Below are 18,853 nucleotides of genomic sequence, written 5' to 3' on the forward strand. Positions count from 1 at the left end.
ATCTGTCTTCAGTCTATCGTGACAACTGGAGCCTCTCTTACAGGAAACTGTGACTACTGATAGAACAGCACACAAATGTTATGATCTGCATAACATTTGCCTTCTTCCGGAATTTCGCTAAAGTTTCTTCACTGTTAAATTTACCCAGCATTCGAGTTGTATCTGTTTTTGAAGCGAACATAGACATATTTTGCCCACTCTGCTAAAAAAAATATCCAATTGTTCATTAAAAAGATTTGGGTTTAAATACGGGAAGAGATTCTTTATCTCCTCTATTCCGAATTCATCAAGAATTATTTTTCTTTGGAAGGCCCATCCAAGGCATCAAAAAACATGCAGGGATTTTAACACATCTGATGACATAAATTAAAGTCTTTCTGTGATGTACATATTTGCATGTTTAGTTATTCTGCCTCTTAAATTCTGAAACTATTGCATCCCGTTTTTAATATTTGTCAACTAAAAACTCGCGATTTTTGATTTGAAACAAAACCTTTTGTAAGACAAAACTTACTCGCCAACCCCAAATATTCGATTTGCTAAAGATCGTTTAGTAGTACTTTAAAAATCTAGACCTCCGTTTCAAAGTGTGTATGATCTGGATAGAATTTCAGAAATACTGTGCTAATTTTTAAAAAATAAAACCCCAGTTCCTAAAAGCACCTATGCAAAATTTTAGTTTTCAAAACATGTTAAATTTTCCAAATAAAATGTTCTGGCTACAGTTTTTTTAAAATAAAAAACCACATTGTCTATGATCCAATTATTATTATTATTAAAAAAAAGCTCATTACCTGTATTTTCAATACATTGAAGGTAATCATAGCAATGCATTCGATAAAAAAGACACCTGCGAAATTTTTGCAGATGTTTTAGAAACAGCTGTCACGTTTAAAAGTCTATTATTTTATGCAAGACAAGCAGGTGGTGAAAGGGAGCACAAATGTATAAACTGGCTTACGTAAGGATAAAACAGTTTGCAAGCGAGATACCTAGCCCTCCCCCGATTTGAAAGCCCTGGGGCTAATTGCTAACTTTCCCCTCCTTTTTTAGGAACTTCTAGAATGAATCTACTTTTGAAAACAAAGATATGTTACAGACTAATTGAAGCAAAGAACAAAAAAAAGTTGAGAAAAAAATATATTAAAAGACTTGAAAAAATTTATAATTTTTGAAATAACTATCTATATAATTAAAAGAGAGTAATGTTATTGCTTATTCGTTTTCATAGTGTGTCATGCGACATTAAGGTCAGAAATCAACAATTTCAGAAAATTTTTATTGATATTTTGATAAACGCATATAATATTTTTCAAATAGAATAGAACAAAAAAAATTTTTTTTCGATTGATATTATTTAAATACGTAGCATTACCAAGTGTTGCAAATTAGTTTGGATTCTTTTTAATTAAAAAAATGTAAAAACTTAAGTGCAACTAATTTTGTTTTATATATTTTTTTTTTAAACATCCTGTATCATATTTTTTCAGCTTTTTTTCTAGTCGTAAATAACAGTTGCAGCTTTAACTAAGTGACCCCATGCATTATCTGAGTCTTTATTGTTTCCAATGTGCTTTATTGATAAGACTTTAATGTAAAAAATGAAGCTTTATAGTTTGTCTAATGTAAGAACTCCTCTAGACATTCGTCTGTACCCGTGGCGGTGACTATGGTAACTAGGTATAACTATTTCAAGTAGGGATGTGGGGTCATTGTTTAGGACAGGTTTTGTCTCGGGTCGGCGAGAGAAACAGAATATTTTCCTTCGGTCTACTGGGCTAGCCCTAGAGTGAAGAGATGCTACCCTCCCTGAAATGCACTATTCTTGTTTCCATAGCAGCAGACGGCCTCATACTTTGTGGCGGGGGGAGTTCTTACCGTTGACAGACTATACCTAACTTTATGACACTATCAAATCAGTATCCTTTAAAATTTTGGGCATAGAAATTCACAACGAAGTCCAGTTTATAAATATACCGAACGTTGTGCCGTAACTGATGTGGAATTATAAATTTTGATTTTATAGCATTACATAAATTTATTTGTGTAAAAAGTCTCGATCTCTTTGTGTCGGCGTGTGTGACACACATTATAATTTACAAATATTTCAACTACTCTGTGACCAATGTTATAATTTTAATAATTTTAACTGTTATGATATTATAAATTTATAAAAGTACAGATATTAAAAATTTAATTCGAAAACTATCGTGATAATTTCAAACATTTACGGTTGCTTTATCTTATGTTAAATATAAATATAGTGGGCAGAGTTCATCTCTTTTTAAATTTATTTATTTAAAAGATTCTGTGAACTGTGAAGTTGTAAATAACATTAAGATAATTGTGTCCATGTATCCTAAGTTAAGATAATGAATGATAAATAGTTGTTTATATTTTGATAAGGAACTAAATTATACTTTCTTTGTTACAGACAAATAGCGAAATGTGTTCAAGAATGTAAATCACAAGCTTCAAATGCAAAAAGGTAATATTTTGTTGTAGCCTGATTATTTCCTATTTTTATACTATTTGATTTTATATCAGTTAAACTTTTTATTGGTCGTTTTTTCGTTAATTCTTTTAGCTTAAAAGTTATTGGAAGTTGTGGGCTATTAAAGTAGCTAAAGATCAAGGAGAAAGAATGGTTTATGTCCATGAAAGTTAATTTTGAGAAAAAACGAATCTCAAAAACGGACAGAAAACGTTTTTCTACAGAACAGCCCAATTTAACTGTGTAATAACTCGCAGGGAGAACCTATTTTCACCTTAATGATTAGTCAAAACTTAGCAATCTTCATAGATGGCGATTCAGTCGTAATTATTGTCAAAAATGGATATAAACTATTCTTCCCCTTAGAAACTTCAATTTTTGTCTTTCATCGTATTCAGTTTTTTTTTCTGATTAAATCAATTTAATTTTCAGATAAATAAAATTTTTGAATTTCAAATAATTCTTAAGTAAATTTTATTTTGATGAATTACATTTCCTTCTTTTTTTTTCGTAATTTCTTAACTATTTATAATTTTTTTTTTATGTATGTTTAGTTGATGGCATAACAATAACATACCAATAAATAAAGAATATCTTTTTTATATTTGAAGTAAATATATTTAGGGTTATTCTTTATACTTTATTGTTTTTTTTCAGTATTTAATTTGCTTATGAATTTTTTTTTTTTGGTTTTAAAACAGAATTGCAAAAAATTTAAAGCATGGACAAGGAAGCTCTCATTCCCATTCATCTGAAACAAACGGTACGTATATTTTTTCACCATTTTTTTTAATGGATTCTTAAAGTATATTTTTATTCTTTGTTGATTATTTTTATTCTTTCTTTGATTCTTTGTTTGACATGTAAACATAATAAATACATTGCAATACTAAAGAACAACTATATTCTTCGTAGAACATCGAAAAAATCTGCTTGCGTTTGATTTTATCATATTATTTTTGTGTTTTTTGCCTTCCTCACATAAAATCGGGTCACATGATACTAAGGTGTCCTAATAATCTTTCCATTTTTATAGATTTAGCTCATAGCACATTTGGATCAATATATCTAGATTATGTTATACCGTTTATGTTTGACGTATAGTCGACTACGGCTGTATTTTAAATACGTGAAATTTATATGTGTATGCGACTCCTTCCGTGCAGATTGGCATTCAAAATCACACTGATTTTGTGATTTTATATAATTTTTTTAATACATTAACTTTTTTTCGATTTTATTTAGTAATCATTATTATTTTATTTGTTTTACAGGGAATTATGACAGCGAAGATGACTTTGATGATTGGGGTAGTGATTTTGAAGACAGTGATGATGAAGTAAAAAATTTATAACGATTATTTCAAAGCAACATTTTGTGCTAAAATTTTGAAAAATTTCTTATCAATAATACTGTGTTAATCCTCTTTATATCATTTATTATATATTTGACATTTTTATTCCACAATTTCATTATTTAGTTAAAAAAATTTCATGATACTATACTAAAAATTGCATGTTGTTAATAAGTGCTCTATTTAGCCCCACTCTATTTCTAAGGGTAGTAAAAATTTTTTAAATTACTAATATTATAATTAATTATTATATTATAATTATTAATTATTATATTATAATTATTAATTATTATATTATAATTATTAATTATTATATTATAATTATTAATTAATTTATTATAATTATTAATTATTATATTATAATTTTTAATATAATTATTAATGAATTGAAATATTAATGTCGCCAGAGAAAATTAATTAATCGTGGCGATAGGTACCTCATGCATTAATCTAGGTACTGTGGTAATAGTTTTTTATTCCCCCAAAGTACTTCCAGAGTACCCCCATGGGTACCTTCAATTTATTAAGATCAGAATAGAGTTTCCTACTTCTTTATATGATAAATGTTTTCGGTTTTTATAAAAATGCTTTGTATTCTAGTGAAATTTTATGCTTTCATAAGGTTTAAGCAATAAAATGATTAAACATTTATTCATATCTGAAAAATTAGGGACTTGGAGCAATATGATCACAGAAAGATTTTTTGACAAAATTTATAGAACATCAAGATTTCCACGTTTCTGAAAGAATTTTGTGTGTTTTGTGCTGTTATTTAGTGGAAGTTCTTGAAACTTAAAAAGTACTTGTCTGTGAAAAATACTATGGAACAGTTTGGTTTAACCCTTTCACGCAGATGGCATACCGGTGTCCCTTTTATGTATATTTTTTCTGACACTCAAATTAAAGCAAAAATATATTTTGATAATTTTTTAATTATAAAAAAAAACTAATAGTTAAAAAAAACTGTCAGATTATGAGAATTATATATGTATTAAAATATATAATCCAAAAAAAGTAGTTAGAAAATTTTTTTTCAATCATATTCAAAATTTTTTCAATAATTGACTTTGCTAATTAAAGAAATTTCATTGATGAATAACTGTTCTTTTAGATTTAAATAACTGCAAATTTGAAAAATTTTGTTTGGAAGTCAGCAGTGTTTGGAAGATTTTTCCTTTAAAGCAGAAATGGACACAGGCATTTCATGTTGTATTTCGTAACTATAAATTATTAAAATTCTAAATGTATTATAGAAAAAAGTATGAAAAATATGTTTCATAAAAATTCTGCATTAAAGGGTTAACAATGTCACTTTTAAAGAAATGCTGTTTATCACAATATTTCTCTAAAGTCTTCATCTGTTATTTCTTAGTCATTTTTAAATCTATTATTTTTATAGCAATATGACAGTCAAGTGTAATTTATTTATTTAAAATGGAAAAAATAATTATTTTTATGTGAAGATTTTGTTTTATGTTTAGAAATTTCTGAAAAATTCAAATTTGTTATAAGTAATAAAATATTTAATGTCCGAGACATTTATTTCATTAGTTTAACTATTAATTATTTTGGGGTACATATACGTGTAAAAATTATTCACTTTGTTTAAGCAAAGCGTTGTTAATTAGGCAGAGACTAAATATTATTAAAAGCAATTAGTTGTTCCTGATTTAGTGAAAATAAGAAAGAAAAAGTAGGCTAAGCAATTGTATCAATACACTGTAACTTTTAATTTAAAATTTATACTTTCTCTTTTAGGTAGTTAGTGAAGAATCTCTTGAAGTTAACAATAATAGTATTATTCCACCATCACCAGGTAATTGTTTTGAGTAATTAGGTGTACATTTTTTTCCGTAAAACTGGACTAAACGATTATTAACATCTGAAATGTTAAAAAATGATTCCAAATGCTCTTTGCTGAAATAGCTCAAAATATATTAATTGTAGTGTTTTTGTTAATTTTTTTAATATTAGTATCTTCACTAACATCTTTAATAGCTAACTCTATATTGTCTTATAAGATATATAATCAAACCGAATCAAAAACTCTATACAAACATTTCCTCATTCTTTTTCTTGAAAGTTTTTAACTTATCTTTTATCTTACTTTTAATATTATTTTACTTTTAATGTTTTATATTGGTTCATTGGTTTTGATGAAATACGTTTTCTCTAATTCTTATTTGGTTTTCTATAATACATATTTTAAACTTTTCTTTTTTTTAAAAAAAATAATCAAATTTTTTCAATGACAAATAATTACTTATTAATAGTTATTAGGCGAAGAACTTAGTATTTATTGTATATTAAATAATGATGTTTTTTAAGTATTAAGTTGGGAGTTTTAAATTTTTAAGACAAATTCATATATTGTTTATTTATTGGAGATATAAGTTATTATCAATTCATACAAAAACTAAATTAATTCAGGGCCGGGATAGCTTGGTTGGTAGGGCGTTGGACTCGTGTCTGAGGTCGTGCTTTCAATTTCCGCCACAGGAAAACTTCCCATGTTGTGGTGACTGGTGCACGTTAAATCTGTAAGGTCACAAAGTCCACCATGTTCCCATATCAAATCATACTTCTATAGGTATCGTTCTCTAGTTCAGGTCAAAATTACGATCTGTGGATGAATGAATGGGTCCAATCCATAAACGGTTTGTGACGTATCTGTGTGGCAGTAGTCGAATTCTTAGCCATAGATGGAGCCACTGGGAAGCAAGAAGCGCACTCCTTTTGCTTTAATGGCATAGAATGACAACAACAACTAGATTCATTGTATCCTCCAATAAGAAGATTAAGAATATTAACTCAAGAAGAAGATAATTTTTTTTTTAAATATAATGTACTAAGCAATATTTTTTTAATAATAGTTAGATTTATTGATTAATTCTTCTTAATGAAAGTAACCCTCAAGGTGATCTTGACTCAGTTTGAAATGTTCTTTTCGATATTTTTTAAGTCTATTTTATTAATTTATTTTTCACTACTAGTAATTTTTCATATATTACCTCTAATTCTGTCTTTCAGAGTGTGAAAGCAAATCTAGTGGAAGCTCTCCTATTCATGAAATTCCGAGAGAAAAAACCATTCCAAAACCTCCAGATATTTCAATTGTTCCTAAATCTGTTGCTGAATCAATAATGTGAGAAAAGTGGCTATTATTACTAGTTTATATTTTAGTTTAAATTATTACTACTATTCAAACTAATAAATAAGAAAACGTGGTCAACTTTTTAAATATTTATGTATTTTATGTGTTATGTATTACTTGTAAAGCCTTAAATAGTTTCAAATATAATTGCAACAGAGGTGATTTAATAATTATTGATTTTTATTTTTATATGATCGATGTCACTTTTTTGTATAATTTATTATTTTTATATTTATTTACTAATGCTATATTTTATAACTTTTTGAAAATATTTCACTATTAGATCTAGTGTTCACTAATTCTAATGGTGGTGTAATGTAACAAGCGTATTTTAACAAAACAGAGCTTAGAGCAGAATTTATTAAAAATTGTCTTGAGCTGTGGTGAGATAACTTGATCGAGTTAATCATGATCTATGATTATTTTTTTCTTCTCTTCTGATTTTTTAAAAGTGATAGTTAGTTTTTTTCCCTCTCCTGATTTTTTTTAAAGGGACAGTTAGATTGTTTTTAACTCTCTACTGATGTTTTTAAAGTAATAGTTTTATTCTCTCTTCTGATTTTTTTATAGTGATAGTTTTTTCTCTCCCTATCTTCTGATTTTTTTTAAAGTGATAATTTTTTTTCCTTTCTGTCTTCTGATTTTTTTCTATCTTCTGAAGTGATGTTTTTTTTCGCTTTAGTATTTGTGTATAAAGTTCTGAAATAAATTTTCTGAACTCATGTCGTATTTTCTGTTAGTTGTGACACTGCAATGGTGATCATGATCAACTGAAAGTTGCACAGAGATGGTGATTGCCACGTTAGCCTCCATCTGAATCTGCTACTGTTAGTAACTACATACATAGATTTTATTTATGTCAGTTTAAATTAAATTTTTTCAAAGTTTTCTTTTTATTTATTATACTTTTCCCCCCATCTTACTATGAAATTAGTTCGAATTTTTTTAAATCATGAAAATAACACTAAATTCAAAAACAGTTTCTTAATTATAATGCATATAATAATTGTTGCATTATTATAATATTGTATTATTATATAGTATTGTAATGTAATAATATTATATTCTAAAGATAATATGTATTATGTGTTATTTTACATGTTTATTATGTATAATACAAAAAAAAAATATTTTTTAAAATTATAGTTATGTTTTGTCTGCATCATATTACAGTTTTTCTATCTTTGAGACATTATTTATAAATAAAATTTCAGAAGTTTTCTTTTTTTATTAATTTGTCTGATTTATTAATTGCTTTTCATTTTACTACAGCACAAGGAATTCAAATCAAACAACTTGTGTTTCTAGACCACCTCTTAAAAGACCACCCAGCCAACCTCCACCACCACCAGTCTCTCAGGTTTGTTTGTTAAAAAGTTAATATGTAAGATGTTCTGTAATGTGCTGCCATAGTTTATATTTGTAAAATCTTTGCAAAACAATTTAAGTAAAAAAAATGTGTATTAAAAGCCACTCATTAATACTAATGTGAAAAAGGAGAAAGTGACCAATCATTAAAATTCTAAACTCTGGAAATTCTCTATCGGGTCAATAAAAACAAATTGGGGATCAAATCTTCTAAAAACAGTTTTTTTGAAGAGCAAGTTTAAAGATGATTCTACATTTTCAGGAAACCGATCCATTAATTTCCTTTGAGACAAATAAACTTAGTTCAAGTTGTTATTCCTCCCTGTGCTTATTGACGTCTAAAATGAGTAGTCAGAATTTGGGGACGTTTTTTTCTCTCCCATGAATATTAATTTGAGTGCTCTGAAGTGCATACATTTTTTACCTTTCACAAAGTTTGTAAAAATATATGTGTATTAAGAGTGAAATACCATTATGAAATATCATGAATATGTAAATATTTAAGCTTTGCTCTTTTCATACCTTATATGCTTACATTCTAATTATATGATGAAATTCTAGGGTTACAATTCACTGTGGAGAATAAACAATGAATGAATATATTCCCAGTATTTATATAAATTATTAATTTTAATTATTAATTTGTTTCTTGTTAATATTTTTTCTGTTCCCATATGGAATTTTTTGCCTCAATATTTTTTGCCTGTCATGAATTTTTTACACTAAATTTTTTTTAAAGAATATTTTGAGATCATACCAATTTATATTTTAAACTCCTCATCTTAAAATTCTTTTTTTAGTTACCATTTATTTTTAAAATTTTTTGTTAATCTTTATCTGATGAAGTATGTAATCAATACAAATGATTTATTAAGTTAAAATCTTTATTTATTTTTATTTGCTTTTCTTATTTTTATCTGTTTTCCTTATTTGAAGTCTGTTTTACTTTATAATTCTTTTAATTTTATGCTAAATAATTCATAACTTTTAATTTTTGTATCATGATCATGTAATAAATTATGTGCATTTTCATAGTTTTTTTCTTCACATTTCTGTTAAGTCACTTCATTCCAGGATTTAATTTATCCATAATTTAGTATAGTATTTAATGTTTATCTAATAAATTTTCATACTTTTTGGCTGCATTTTACTTTTTTCTATGTCATCCATTATTTATACCCTTCTTAAGCAACACTCTTATATTTTCTAATATGGTGCTTTCAGTTTTGTTCTTCTCCTCAACTAAATAGTATATTTAAAATAAAAAAGTAAAATTTTGAAAATTAGTGAAATTTTTATTGGTTTGATAAATAAAGAAAAAATATAATGTCTTTATTTAATTATTTAAATTAATGTTATCTTAGAGTTAAATTATTGTCATTAATTTTTATAAATATTTGTTCAACATGGCACCAAACTCTTATTCATAATAAAATATGTATACCTTTAAGTTGGCAAAACCTGAGTTCGACATAAATACTTAGCTACTTACAAAAAGGAAATGTGTCATACACTGAAACAATTAATTAGCAAGTTACAGAAACCTGGAAAATAAGTTTTCTTATATTTTTCCCAGCATAGTTATATATTTATTAATAACTTTTTTTCGTCATTTTGAAGTCGAATAAATAAAATAAAAAACGTGGTGGCAGCACTAGTTTGGTTAACATTAAGAACACCACAATTATTTTAGATTTAAGTAGAGATTGATGTAGTATAGATATTAGTTTTTAAACATCAAATATAGTTGTATAAACATCAGTAATTTTATCATTGTCTGTTTCAAATTTAAATTTAATAACAAAGTAACTTTTCCTTGTAGTTTGATTTATGAATTTTATATTCTCTAATTATAAAATTGTTTTGATTTTGAAAGAAGAGAAAAAACAGTTGCTGCTAAAATCTGTTAATTCCAATGAAAACTTTTATAGTTGATGTTATAATTCCAGTTGTATCACAATAAGTACAAATTCTAATTTTACTGATAGGTTTTTCTATAATTGTTGTGTTTTGATTTCATATATATTATATATTTAACCATTTGATCATTCGTCTTAGCTTTTTGGAAATTTTAATTAATTGTTTCTTATTATTAAAAACTGGTTTCTCCAATGTAATTCTTTGAGAAAGTCAAGCAAATCGAAGAAAATTCTGAATCATTTTCCACAGAGGGTTGAAGGGTTGAAAATTATTTCCCTGCTTTTAAAACTATTCTTTGTCATTTAAAAAAAAGTTAAGTTAAATTTTTTTCTTATTCAGAAAGAAAGTTTTCTGCTCATAAAATCCAATTTATTCTTCTCATAAGAAATAAAATTTTTTGATGTTTTCTTTGATAGAAAGAATTGTTTTTTGAATTTTTTTTTTCAATAAGATATTTTCCATTTATTTCTTCTAAAGCTCTTTTTGAACTTTACTTACTATTGTAGCCAGTTATATTTGTTTGAGGTCTTGATATGAGAGGAATAAATTTTAAAATTAATATGAATTTACCATTTAGCTAATGGATGTGCAAAACAATGATATTTAATAACAATATCAAGACTTGATAATCATCTATCTTTGAGAATCTCATTCTGCTTTCTTGTTTGTATTTTCTTTAGTTGAAAAATTAATCTAATAATATGTTTTGGCTATTTGCTTGCACATATTTTGTTGCTTGTATACCTATTAAAGTTTATATTCAGCATTAATTTCATAATGAGATAAATCGGTGAATTCAATTGGGGTAATATAAATTATTATAAATTCCAGTTTTTATTCATAAAATTTTTTTCTGATCTCTTTTCAGGTAATATTTGCATTTGTTTAACATTAATAGCATTCTTTAGTATTAAGATTTATTATTTATTTTAAAATGAAATACATATTTCGGATTTTAGTAATGGTTACACTAGAAACAAAAATAAAATCTCTAACATGATATCCGCTAAATTAATAGTAGTGCTTTTCATGGAATTTTGCATACCATTTGAAGATAACATAGACGGTTTAATTTATTAATTTTTTCTATATATATATTTTTTATGAATGCTGATATGTTTAGTGTTTACTCATTGTATAATGATTTTGTGTTATTATAGGTACTTAGTCAAGAAGAACCTCAAGAAGATTATGAAATTCCAATTGTTTCATCTTCAGCTTCTGTCAACGTTTCTAGTTTATCTCTTCAGCAAAATACTGTAAATCAAACGACTGTGATTGGTAAGTTAATTTATTTTAAATGATAATGACATCAAAATCTGCTCTTGAGCGCTACTATTTCACAGTATGAAACAGTTTATTATTTATGTTTTATCTAGTTACTAACTAAAAACAAAACTTGTCGTTAGAACTAGATATCATTGAACTAATTTGTTTTAATTACTTATACTTAGCTTAATTATAATTTATTGTGAATAAATTTTTATTTTTCATAAGCATTTTAAAAGGCAATTTTTTTTTTTACATTTCAGAAACTTATGAAATTGTTGAAGCGGTAAGTATATTTCATGTCACTTATTTTGGTTATAATTATCTTTATGTATTTCATTATTTTATATGAAACATAGTGTTACAGTAATTATTTATTTTGACTGTTTTAAACTAAAAGAGCATATTTTTTATATTTAGCCTGAAGAAAACTATGAAATTGTTGATCGTAAGTTGCTTTTTTTCATATTTAATTAATTTGATTAAGCTATTTATGATCATTATAACTTTTAATGTTAATTATTAATTGAAATTTTTTAAAGTAAAAACAGTCTCTAGTTTTTAATTTGACTTATAACTTTGAAATACATGTTATTAAGCTGAAAAGTCAATATCATAAATTTATTAATTTAAATTTATTTTACAGTTCTGTGAGTGAAATTTTATTTATTTATTTTTGGACTGTTTGGACTGTTATTTTTGGACTGCAAAATTATGCGACTGCTTACAACCTACAGCTTGCATGCATAAAAATTTTAACTACCATTTTAAAAATATTAAATAGCCATTCTAAGTAATGCCTTAATTATCCATGAAAGGGCTAGTTGTAGAGAACATCAACACATTTATGACTACTGCAACTAATAAAGCTAAAAAATAAATGAAATAAAGAACTTGACTATTTCAAAAGCAGATTAGAAACTAAGTGATAAAAATTAGACTAGTTTTCCACAAATACTAATTGCCATTTCTATTTTCAATGGCATCATCATTGTTATTTATCATAATTCAGGCATAATTGAAATGTTCTATAAGTCTTTAGTTTGATATTTATACATTTCTAATAATTGTTTATATTTATATCCCATTATTTTTTTTTATTAAAGTTTAAATTGTTCGATTGTTTTGTATTTGCTATTTATGTAAATATTTTTTAATGAATACTATTTTTCAGCTCCTATGAATTCATCAATTATGTCAGAGAAACCACTTTTACCACCAAGGCATATAAAATGTCCTGGTAGTGTTTCACCTCCTCCACTGCCCCAAAAACCCTTAAAACTGAAAGAGAACTTACTTGGTAATGAAAGAATAGATGGTGTAAAAACATTTTGCCGTCCTAAACTTCCAATCAAACCAAATAATGATTATCCTGCTGAATCAAGTCCTCCCACAACGTCCCCTAATATAGGCTTTATAAGCTCTTTGATGGGAAGAAGGTCAAGCACTCCTACATCTTCTCCTAAGACTCAACACAAAGGAAATGTTGATAATTTTTCCACTAGTCCATCTAATATGAAATTTTTGAGTGGAAGTCATTCTTCATTGTCTTCATCGTCTGATAAAGATGGTTAGTAGATTTAGAAAACTTATAATTTTTAGTCTTTATCTTCATGTAAATTCTAATATCTTTATTTAATAATTTTTTAATTTAAATTTGAATTCATTTAAAATTAAATTTTTAAATTTAATTTTGTCTTGTCTTTGTGTTAGTCTTGTGCTTAATTATCATGCCTAAAGTTTAACATAGAGTAAATGGGATGTGACTATATTTAAACTTTTTTGACTTTTTAACCCTCAGAGCATTATTCTGATTTTCTCCAATTTTTAACTGTAAGTTTTCCTGCATATTAAAACCCTGATTGTTCCAATTTTATCCAACGAGAAGAAAGCATATTTTTAGTACAGTTCAGCTTGTGAGCTTAATGCTTGGTGGGCTAAATAAGTAAAATAGTTAAGTTGTTTGTACTTGTTACAGTAACATTTGAATTTTTGTCATATCAAGATGAAATCTAATAAAAAAATATATAATCATATTCACATTAGCCACAAAAAATATAGTATTACATAAAAACCTGCAAAAGTAAACTAAGTAATGAATAAAAATTAAGAAAAAGAAACTGTGGTTGAATGAAATTTTATATTTTTCTGTTACATGAATGAGCAGTTTCACTTATCTGATTACTTTAAGGTGTTATTGGGTGTTAAAGTAGGTCACAAAGTTCTCATTAACCTATTTTAGGCCAAGCATAGAAATTTTATAATGCATTATTTTCAGTGAAATATTCTCAAATTACATTCATTAAGACACAAAAAATGTTTCATGTATGAAAAATAATATTTTATTTAGGAAATAAAATAATGTGTATATGTGTCATTGGTCAAATTAATAGACTAACCATTAAGTTGAACACTGTTTTTTTATGAATTTTTTTTACAGAACTTGCAACTTTAAATCATTATAAAAACATGATTGATCTCAAATGGGATAATTATAAATTTTTAAAAAGTCATATTTGTCAATATCCATTTCAAGTTAAGAACTTTAAAAATTAGTTTAAAAATTTCCTATCAGAAAGTGTTTACTCTAATTGAATCACTAATATTTTATAGATGTCTTTAGAACCCTTGAAAATAACAGAAAAATAAAATAAGTGGAAAACATTCGTCACAGTCTTAATAAAAATATATTTATTGAATTGATACATGTACACACCTTTGAACGAAAAAAGGGATTAATCTTGTGTTTTCCTACTTACTTGGAATTAATGGGGAATTTTGTAAACGTTGCAAACAATAACAAAAAGACAGGCATTTGAATACACACATTAGTAAAAATAGAATTGGCAACATATTTCTTCAGTCGCATATTAAAGATAACAAATAAAAATGAGTTATTAGCCCTGATTCGATCACATATACAATAGGACACACTATCAGTTGGTTACTTGATAAAAAATTAAATCCCATCATTTCCCGCAATTTGCTTTGCCATTTTCTATTCCTGATTTCATATTGTCTTGTTCTCTTGTTCTCTATAGTCTGTGTTCTTTACTTTATTCGGTTACCATTCATTTTTGAAAATTCAACTCTATTATCACACAGTTTTATAGAACGTTCAAAACTAAATTCTTTTACTTTGAACTATGAATTCTTTAATTGAACCTTAAGTTCATTTGGAGTTTCTAACGAATATTTTACATTTAATTTCAAATTACATTATTTTTTTTCTAATAAGGAATTTCCTCCCCAAAACTCTTGATTTATTCTTGCGACAGTACATTGGGATTTGAGTTAGTATTATTGAAGTATGTGTTCTTTTAACTCTGTAAATTGTTGGTAACTTTTGTATCAGACAAAGCATAAAATATGTAAATTATAAATTGTTTTTGTGTTTAGGAGATGTAAAGAAGACTATGCCTTTACCACCTCTACCACCACGGTCTGTTTTGAATGCCTTAGAAGAGACAGGTTATAACTCTTTGTTGACATTTTGAAATGATGATTTATTTTGTTGTCATTTGCATTGTAGAGGTTTGAAATACTAGTGTACTAATTTAATTATTGTGTACTACGTACTTGCTTAATGATTTTAGCCAAGTTACTTTTATCGTTATTGAAATCATGAATTAAAGCCAAATTATTTTCTTATGTTTAATAATAAATTTTTTTTGGAAGCGTTATAAATAAATAACTACAAATTTGCTTTGTAGCTATTGCATAATTTATCTTAGAGGAGCAAGAATAAATGAAAGCAGAAGTTTTATTGCAACTTATTTACTTTGCTTTCCTCAAAATTTACTGTTAATCAAACTAAAATATTTTATTAAATTAATATTTTTTTGTGCATTAATAAAGTAACATCAGTTTTAGTCATTAATATGAGAAAAAATTATAGAATTTTTTTAAATTTGTATATAATGCTGATATGAATGTATAATTTTTTTAATGTTTGAATTCTTAATTATTACATATACTTGTTTATTAATTTAATTAACTTAAGTTTTGAAATGTACTTACTATCCTTTATTTTTTTTTTAAATTAAAGATATTTCACAATTTATTTTGATTTTACTAAAAAATTATTTTAACAAGTCTTAATATTTTGGTTATGTTTCATATAGCAATAAATAGTACTTAATATTTTTTTCTCATTAGGTGCTTATTTGAATCGAATTATTACTCCGTTTTTATTCTGAATTGCATATTACTCTTAATATTATAAGATAAAGAATAATTTTTTTTTTGGAATTGTTGCTACAGTATTTAAATACCATCATGTGTTAAATCATAATTTTTTTTTAAAAAATTAAACAATAAATGAATGGCATTATAGATTATTAATTTTGTTTGTTATTTTGAAATTTTCTCTACTCTATGATATGAAATAATTTCATTTGTCTTAATGGTTAATAAATCTATTTTTGCTTATTTTAGATATTTTTTTTAGCATTTAAATTATGAAACGTTATAATTTTTCATTGTTTCCATTATTTATAATCATTAAACTAAAAATACACTTATTGCTCTGATATAAACTATGAGTTTTTTACAAAATTTGATAACTAAATAGACTCTTATGCATCTACGGAAAATGCATTTTTTCTTTCATGACTATAGTTTATTAGAAATCAGGTTGCTCATTCCAGTTGCATAATAAAATATAATTCTATATGCTAACACTTGGCAATACTGATTTGATTTTGTGAGAAATTGGAGTGATACTATTCTATATTTATTCTCAAGATGCCTTGCCTATTTATGTTTGGAAAATAAGTTTGTTTTGCAAAATTTTATAAGAAAGCTAAGCTATTAAAATTTTTCATTTTGGCAATTTTTATTCATAAAACATTTATACTTTGTATTTCTTTATTGTAGCTCAAAATATGGCAACAAGACCATTACCTCCTGTGCCTACATCTAAATCAGATGATAAACTTAATGAAATTTTAGAGGTAAATAATTTTGTGTTATACGAAATTTTTAAAAAAATTGATACTTAAATTGAAGGATCACAATATTTGCTATTACTATTTCATTTCATATTAAAGCATATTTTTACCTAATTATTTGATTATCATTAAAAAAAATTATTTTTTAAATTCTAAATTATTTGAACTAAAAATATCAGGTTGAATTTTATTAAGATTATCAATATAGGCAATTGAATTCTTCAAATTCTTTTTCTTTTTTAAAGCTATTTAGCATAATATATCTTGTTTTATGCAAGTAATATAGTTTAGCATAATATAGTTTTATAGTTTTTTCATATACTATCAAATAAATGCGTCTGTCAGATCAGGTTATTATGATAAAAAAAATCACAAGTTCAATATGAGACATACACTAACATTTATTCATATAAATGCACCATTTTTTAAAAAAATTTCATCAAATAAATGCAAAACTTGCTACTTCAAAGAAATATTTATGTAGCTGTTGTTTGTAAAACTGTTTCTGTTCATTTCTGTATCAAATATTGGTTGTAAAAAATGATAAAAATATCTTTATTAACCCTTTTTCAATATATACATTTATTTATATATAAACATGTCAAGGGAATAATAGAGACAAGCATGTCGAAGATAAAAATATTATATGTAAAAATCATTTGAAGAAGGTGATTTAATGCAATTCTAGTTACATTGGATTAAAAATTTTGGCCCCAAGTTTGTTGAACCGTGATCAATTTTAAAGGGAACTATTTCAATTAAGGGAAGTTTTAAGCCAAAATTTAGTTATGTATGCTAAATTATGTCAGGAAATAACGTGTCTTTGCTGGAATGAGAGATTATGTTTATTCGGTTATTTAATCTGTATGTTTCTGGGGAAAATTGACAAAATAATTCCATATTTTGAAATTAATTAGAAATTAATTAGTGTTTATGATTTGTTTTTGAGTGTCATTTAAATGTTCCATGATGAATTTTAGCAAGTTTGAGTATGGCAATTACTCTTTATTCTTTAAAAAAAATTCCTGAATTAAAATTGTTGATCAAACTATGTTTAAAAACTTGGTAAAGTAATTTTATGCAAAACACATTATGGGAGAGAATTTAAACTTTTGACTTGTTCAGTTTTTAAATTTTGTGCCAGTTTCAAATATTAAAATCAAGGTTGAAGAATGTTTTTATGCCATTTTTTCCTGTCATTGATATTTTAATGCTCTAAAATGGCTTTATACCATATTACATAAAAAACGCACAACTCATGTTATGGACTAATTCCATAGGGTCTTATAGTTTTATTTTTAAAAAATATATACTGAAATTATCAATTAACAATGTTTTTTAAGTCTCTTCTATTTACACCTTTTAGCAAGATATTCAAAAATATCCATGGTTTCATGAAATTGAACGTGAATATGCAGAAACAGCTGTCAAAAAACTAAATGAGCCTGGTTCTTTTGTCGTAAGACCCAGTAAACGAGCTGGAAAGGAGAACCCATACAGTCTAACAGTCTTACATGAAGGTAAACTTTTCCACCTCAATGTTCGGCAAAGATCTGACAATACTTATGCACTAGGTAAAGAGAAAGAAAAAGAGAAGGTACTATTTTTTTTAATCTCATTTCTAGAATACATAAGTTTTTTTATAAAGCTGTTAAAAAATGTTTTGAAAAATTAAAAAAAAATGTTATATATTATTTCCTTATCTTCAATTGATAAAATTGTGTCTTTTTTTCTAAATATTAATTTAACTAGATATTTATGAATCTAAAAGTATGTATAATATAAGGCAATATTTTTTTTGTATAGTTTAAATCTATGATTGGTGTTAAATTCCAATATATTAATAAACATATCTTCGTACCAATACAGTTTCAAATTCAAAGATAATCTTGTTTCATATCGCTTATTCCCTTGTATTTTATATCATTTATTCCCACCTTGTTATCTTCAAGTAGTTTTTTTTGGAGCATCAGGCTGGAGATTAATAACATACTTAGCTGTTTCTTTTATACTATCTATTTGATAATTTATTGAAGTCTTCAAAATTAAGTGTAATTATGTAAGACAATAGTTTTTTTGTATAATTGTAATTCTATAATTGGTGTTAAATTTCAATATTATATTTTTAAATATATTTTTAATTTTTTAGTGACAATATAGCTTAATATTCAAAGATAATCTTGTTTCATATTCTTGTAGTTTATATCATGTTGTTCTAATCTTGTTATCTTCAAGTATTTATTTGTGTATTGATCTAGATTTTTGATAATGATTGATAAAAAATTGACTTGTTTCTTTTATGTTATTTATTTGAGAACTTTTTGTTAGTATAATAATATAAT

The 18,853-nt window shown here is 25.5% G+C and overlaps 1 protein-coding gene across 2 annotated transcripts in view; it reads left to right on the forward strand.

The window, feature by feature from the left end:
* The window catches only part of LOC107453700 (uncharacterized), a 63,746-nt gene that overhangs the window by 42,319 nt on the left and 2,574 nt on the right, over positions 1-18,853 (forward strand). For both annotated transcript variants that reach the window (XM_016070619.5, XM_016070620.5), the window contains 13 exons: positions 2,435-2,488; positions 3,196-3,257; positions 3,769-3,833; positions 5,607-5,664; positions 6,879-6,993; positions 8,275-8,362; positions 11,451-11,571; positions 11,823-11,845; positions 11,980-12,007; positions 12,734-13,129; positions 14,959-15,030; positions 16,438-16,514; positions 17,878-18,108. In XM_016070619.5, the coding sequence (XP_015926105.3) occupies positions 2,435-2,488; positions 3,196-3,257; positions 3,769-3,833; positions 5,607-5,664; positions 6,879-6,993; positions 8,275-8,362; positions 11,451-11,571; positions 11,823-11,845; positions 11,980-12,007; positions 12,734-13,129; positions 14,959-15,030; positions 16,438-16,514; positions 17,878-18,108 (1,390 nt within the window). The remainder of the gene's footprint in view (positions 1-2,434; positions 2,489-3,195; positions 3,258-3,768; positions 3,834-5,606; positions 5,665-6,878; positions 6,994-8,274; positions 8,363-11,450; positions 11,572-11,822; positions 11,846-11,979; positions 12,008-12,733; positions 13,130-14,958; positions 15,031-16,437; positions 16,515-17,877; positions 18,109-18,853) is intronic.

Source organism: Parasteatoda tepidariorum, chromosome 2, assembly GCF_982258835.1.
Source record: "Parasteatoda tepidariorum strain Cologne lab strain chromosome 2, Ptep-v5.0, whole genome shotgun sequence".
Lineage (NCBI taxonomy): Eukaryota > Metazoa > Arthropoda > Arachnida > Araneae > Theridiidae > Parasteatoda > Parasteatoda tepidariorum.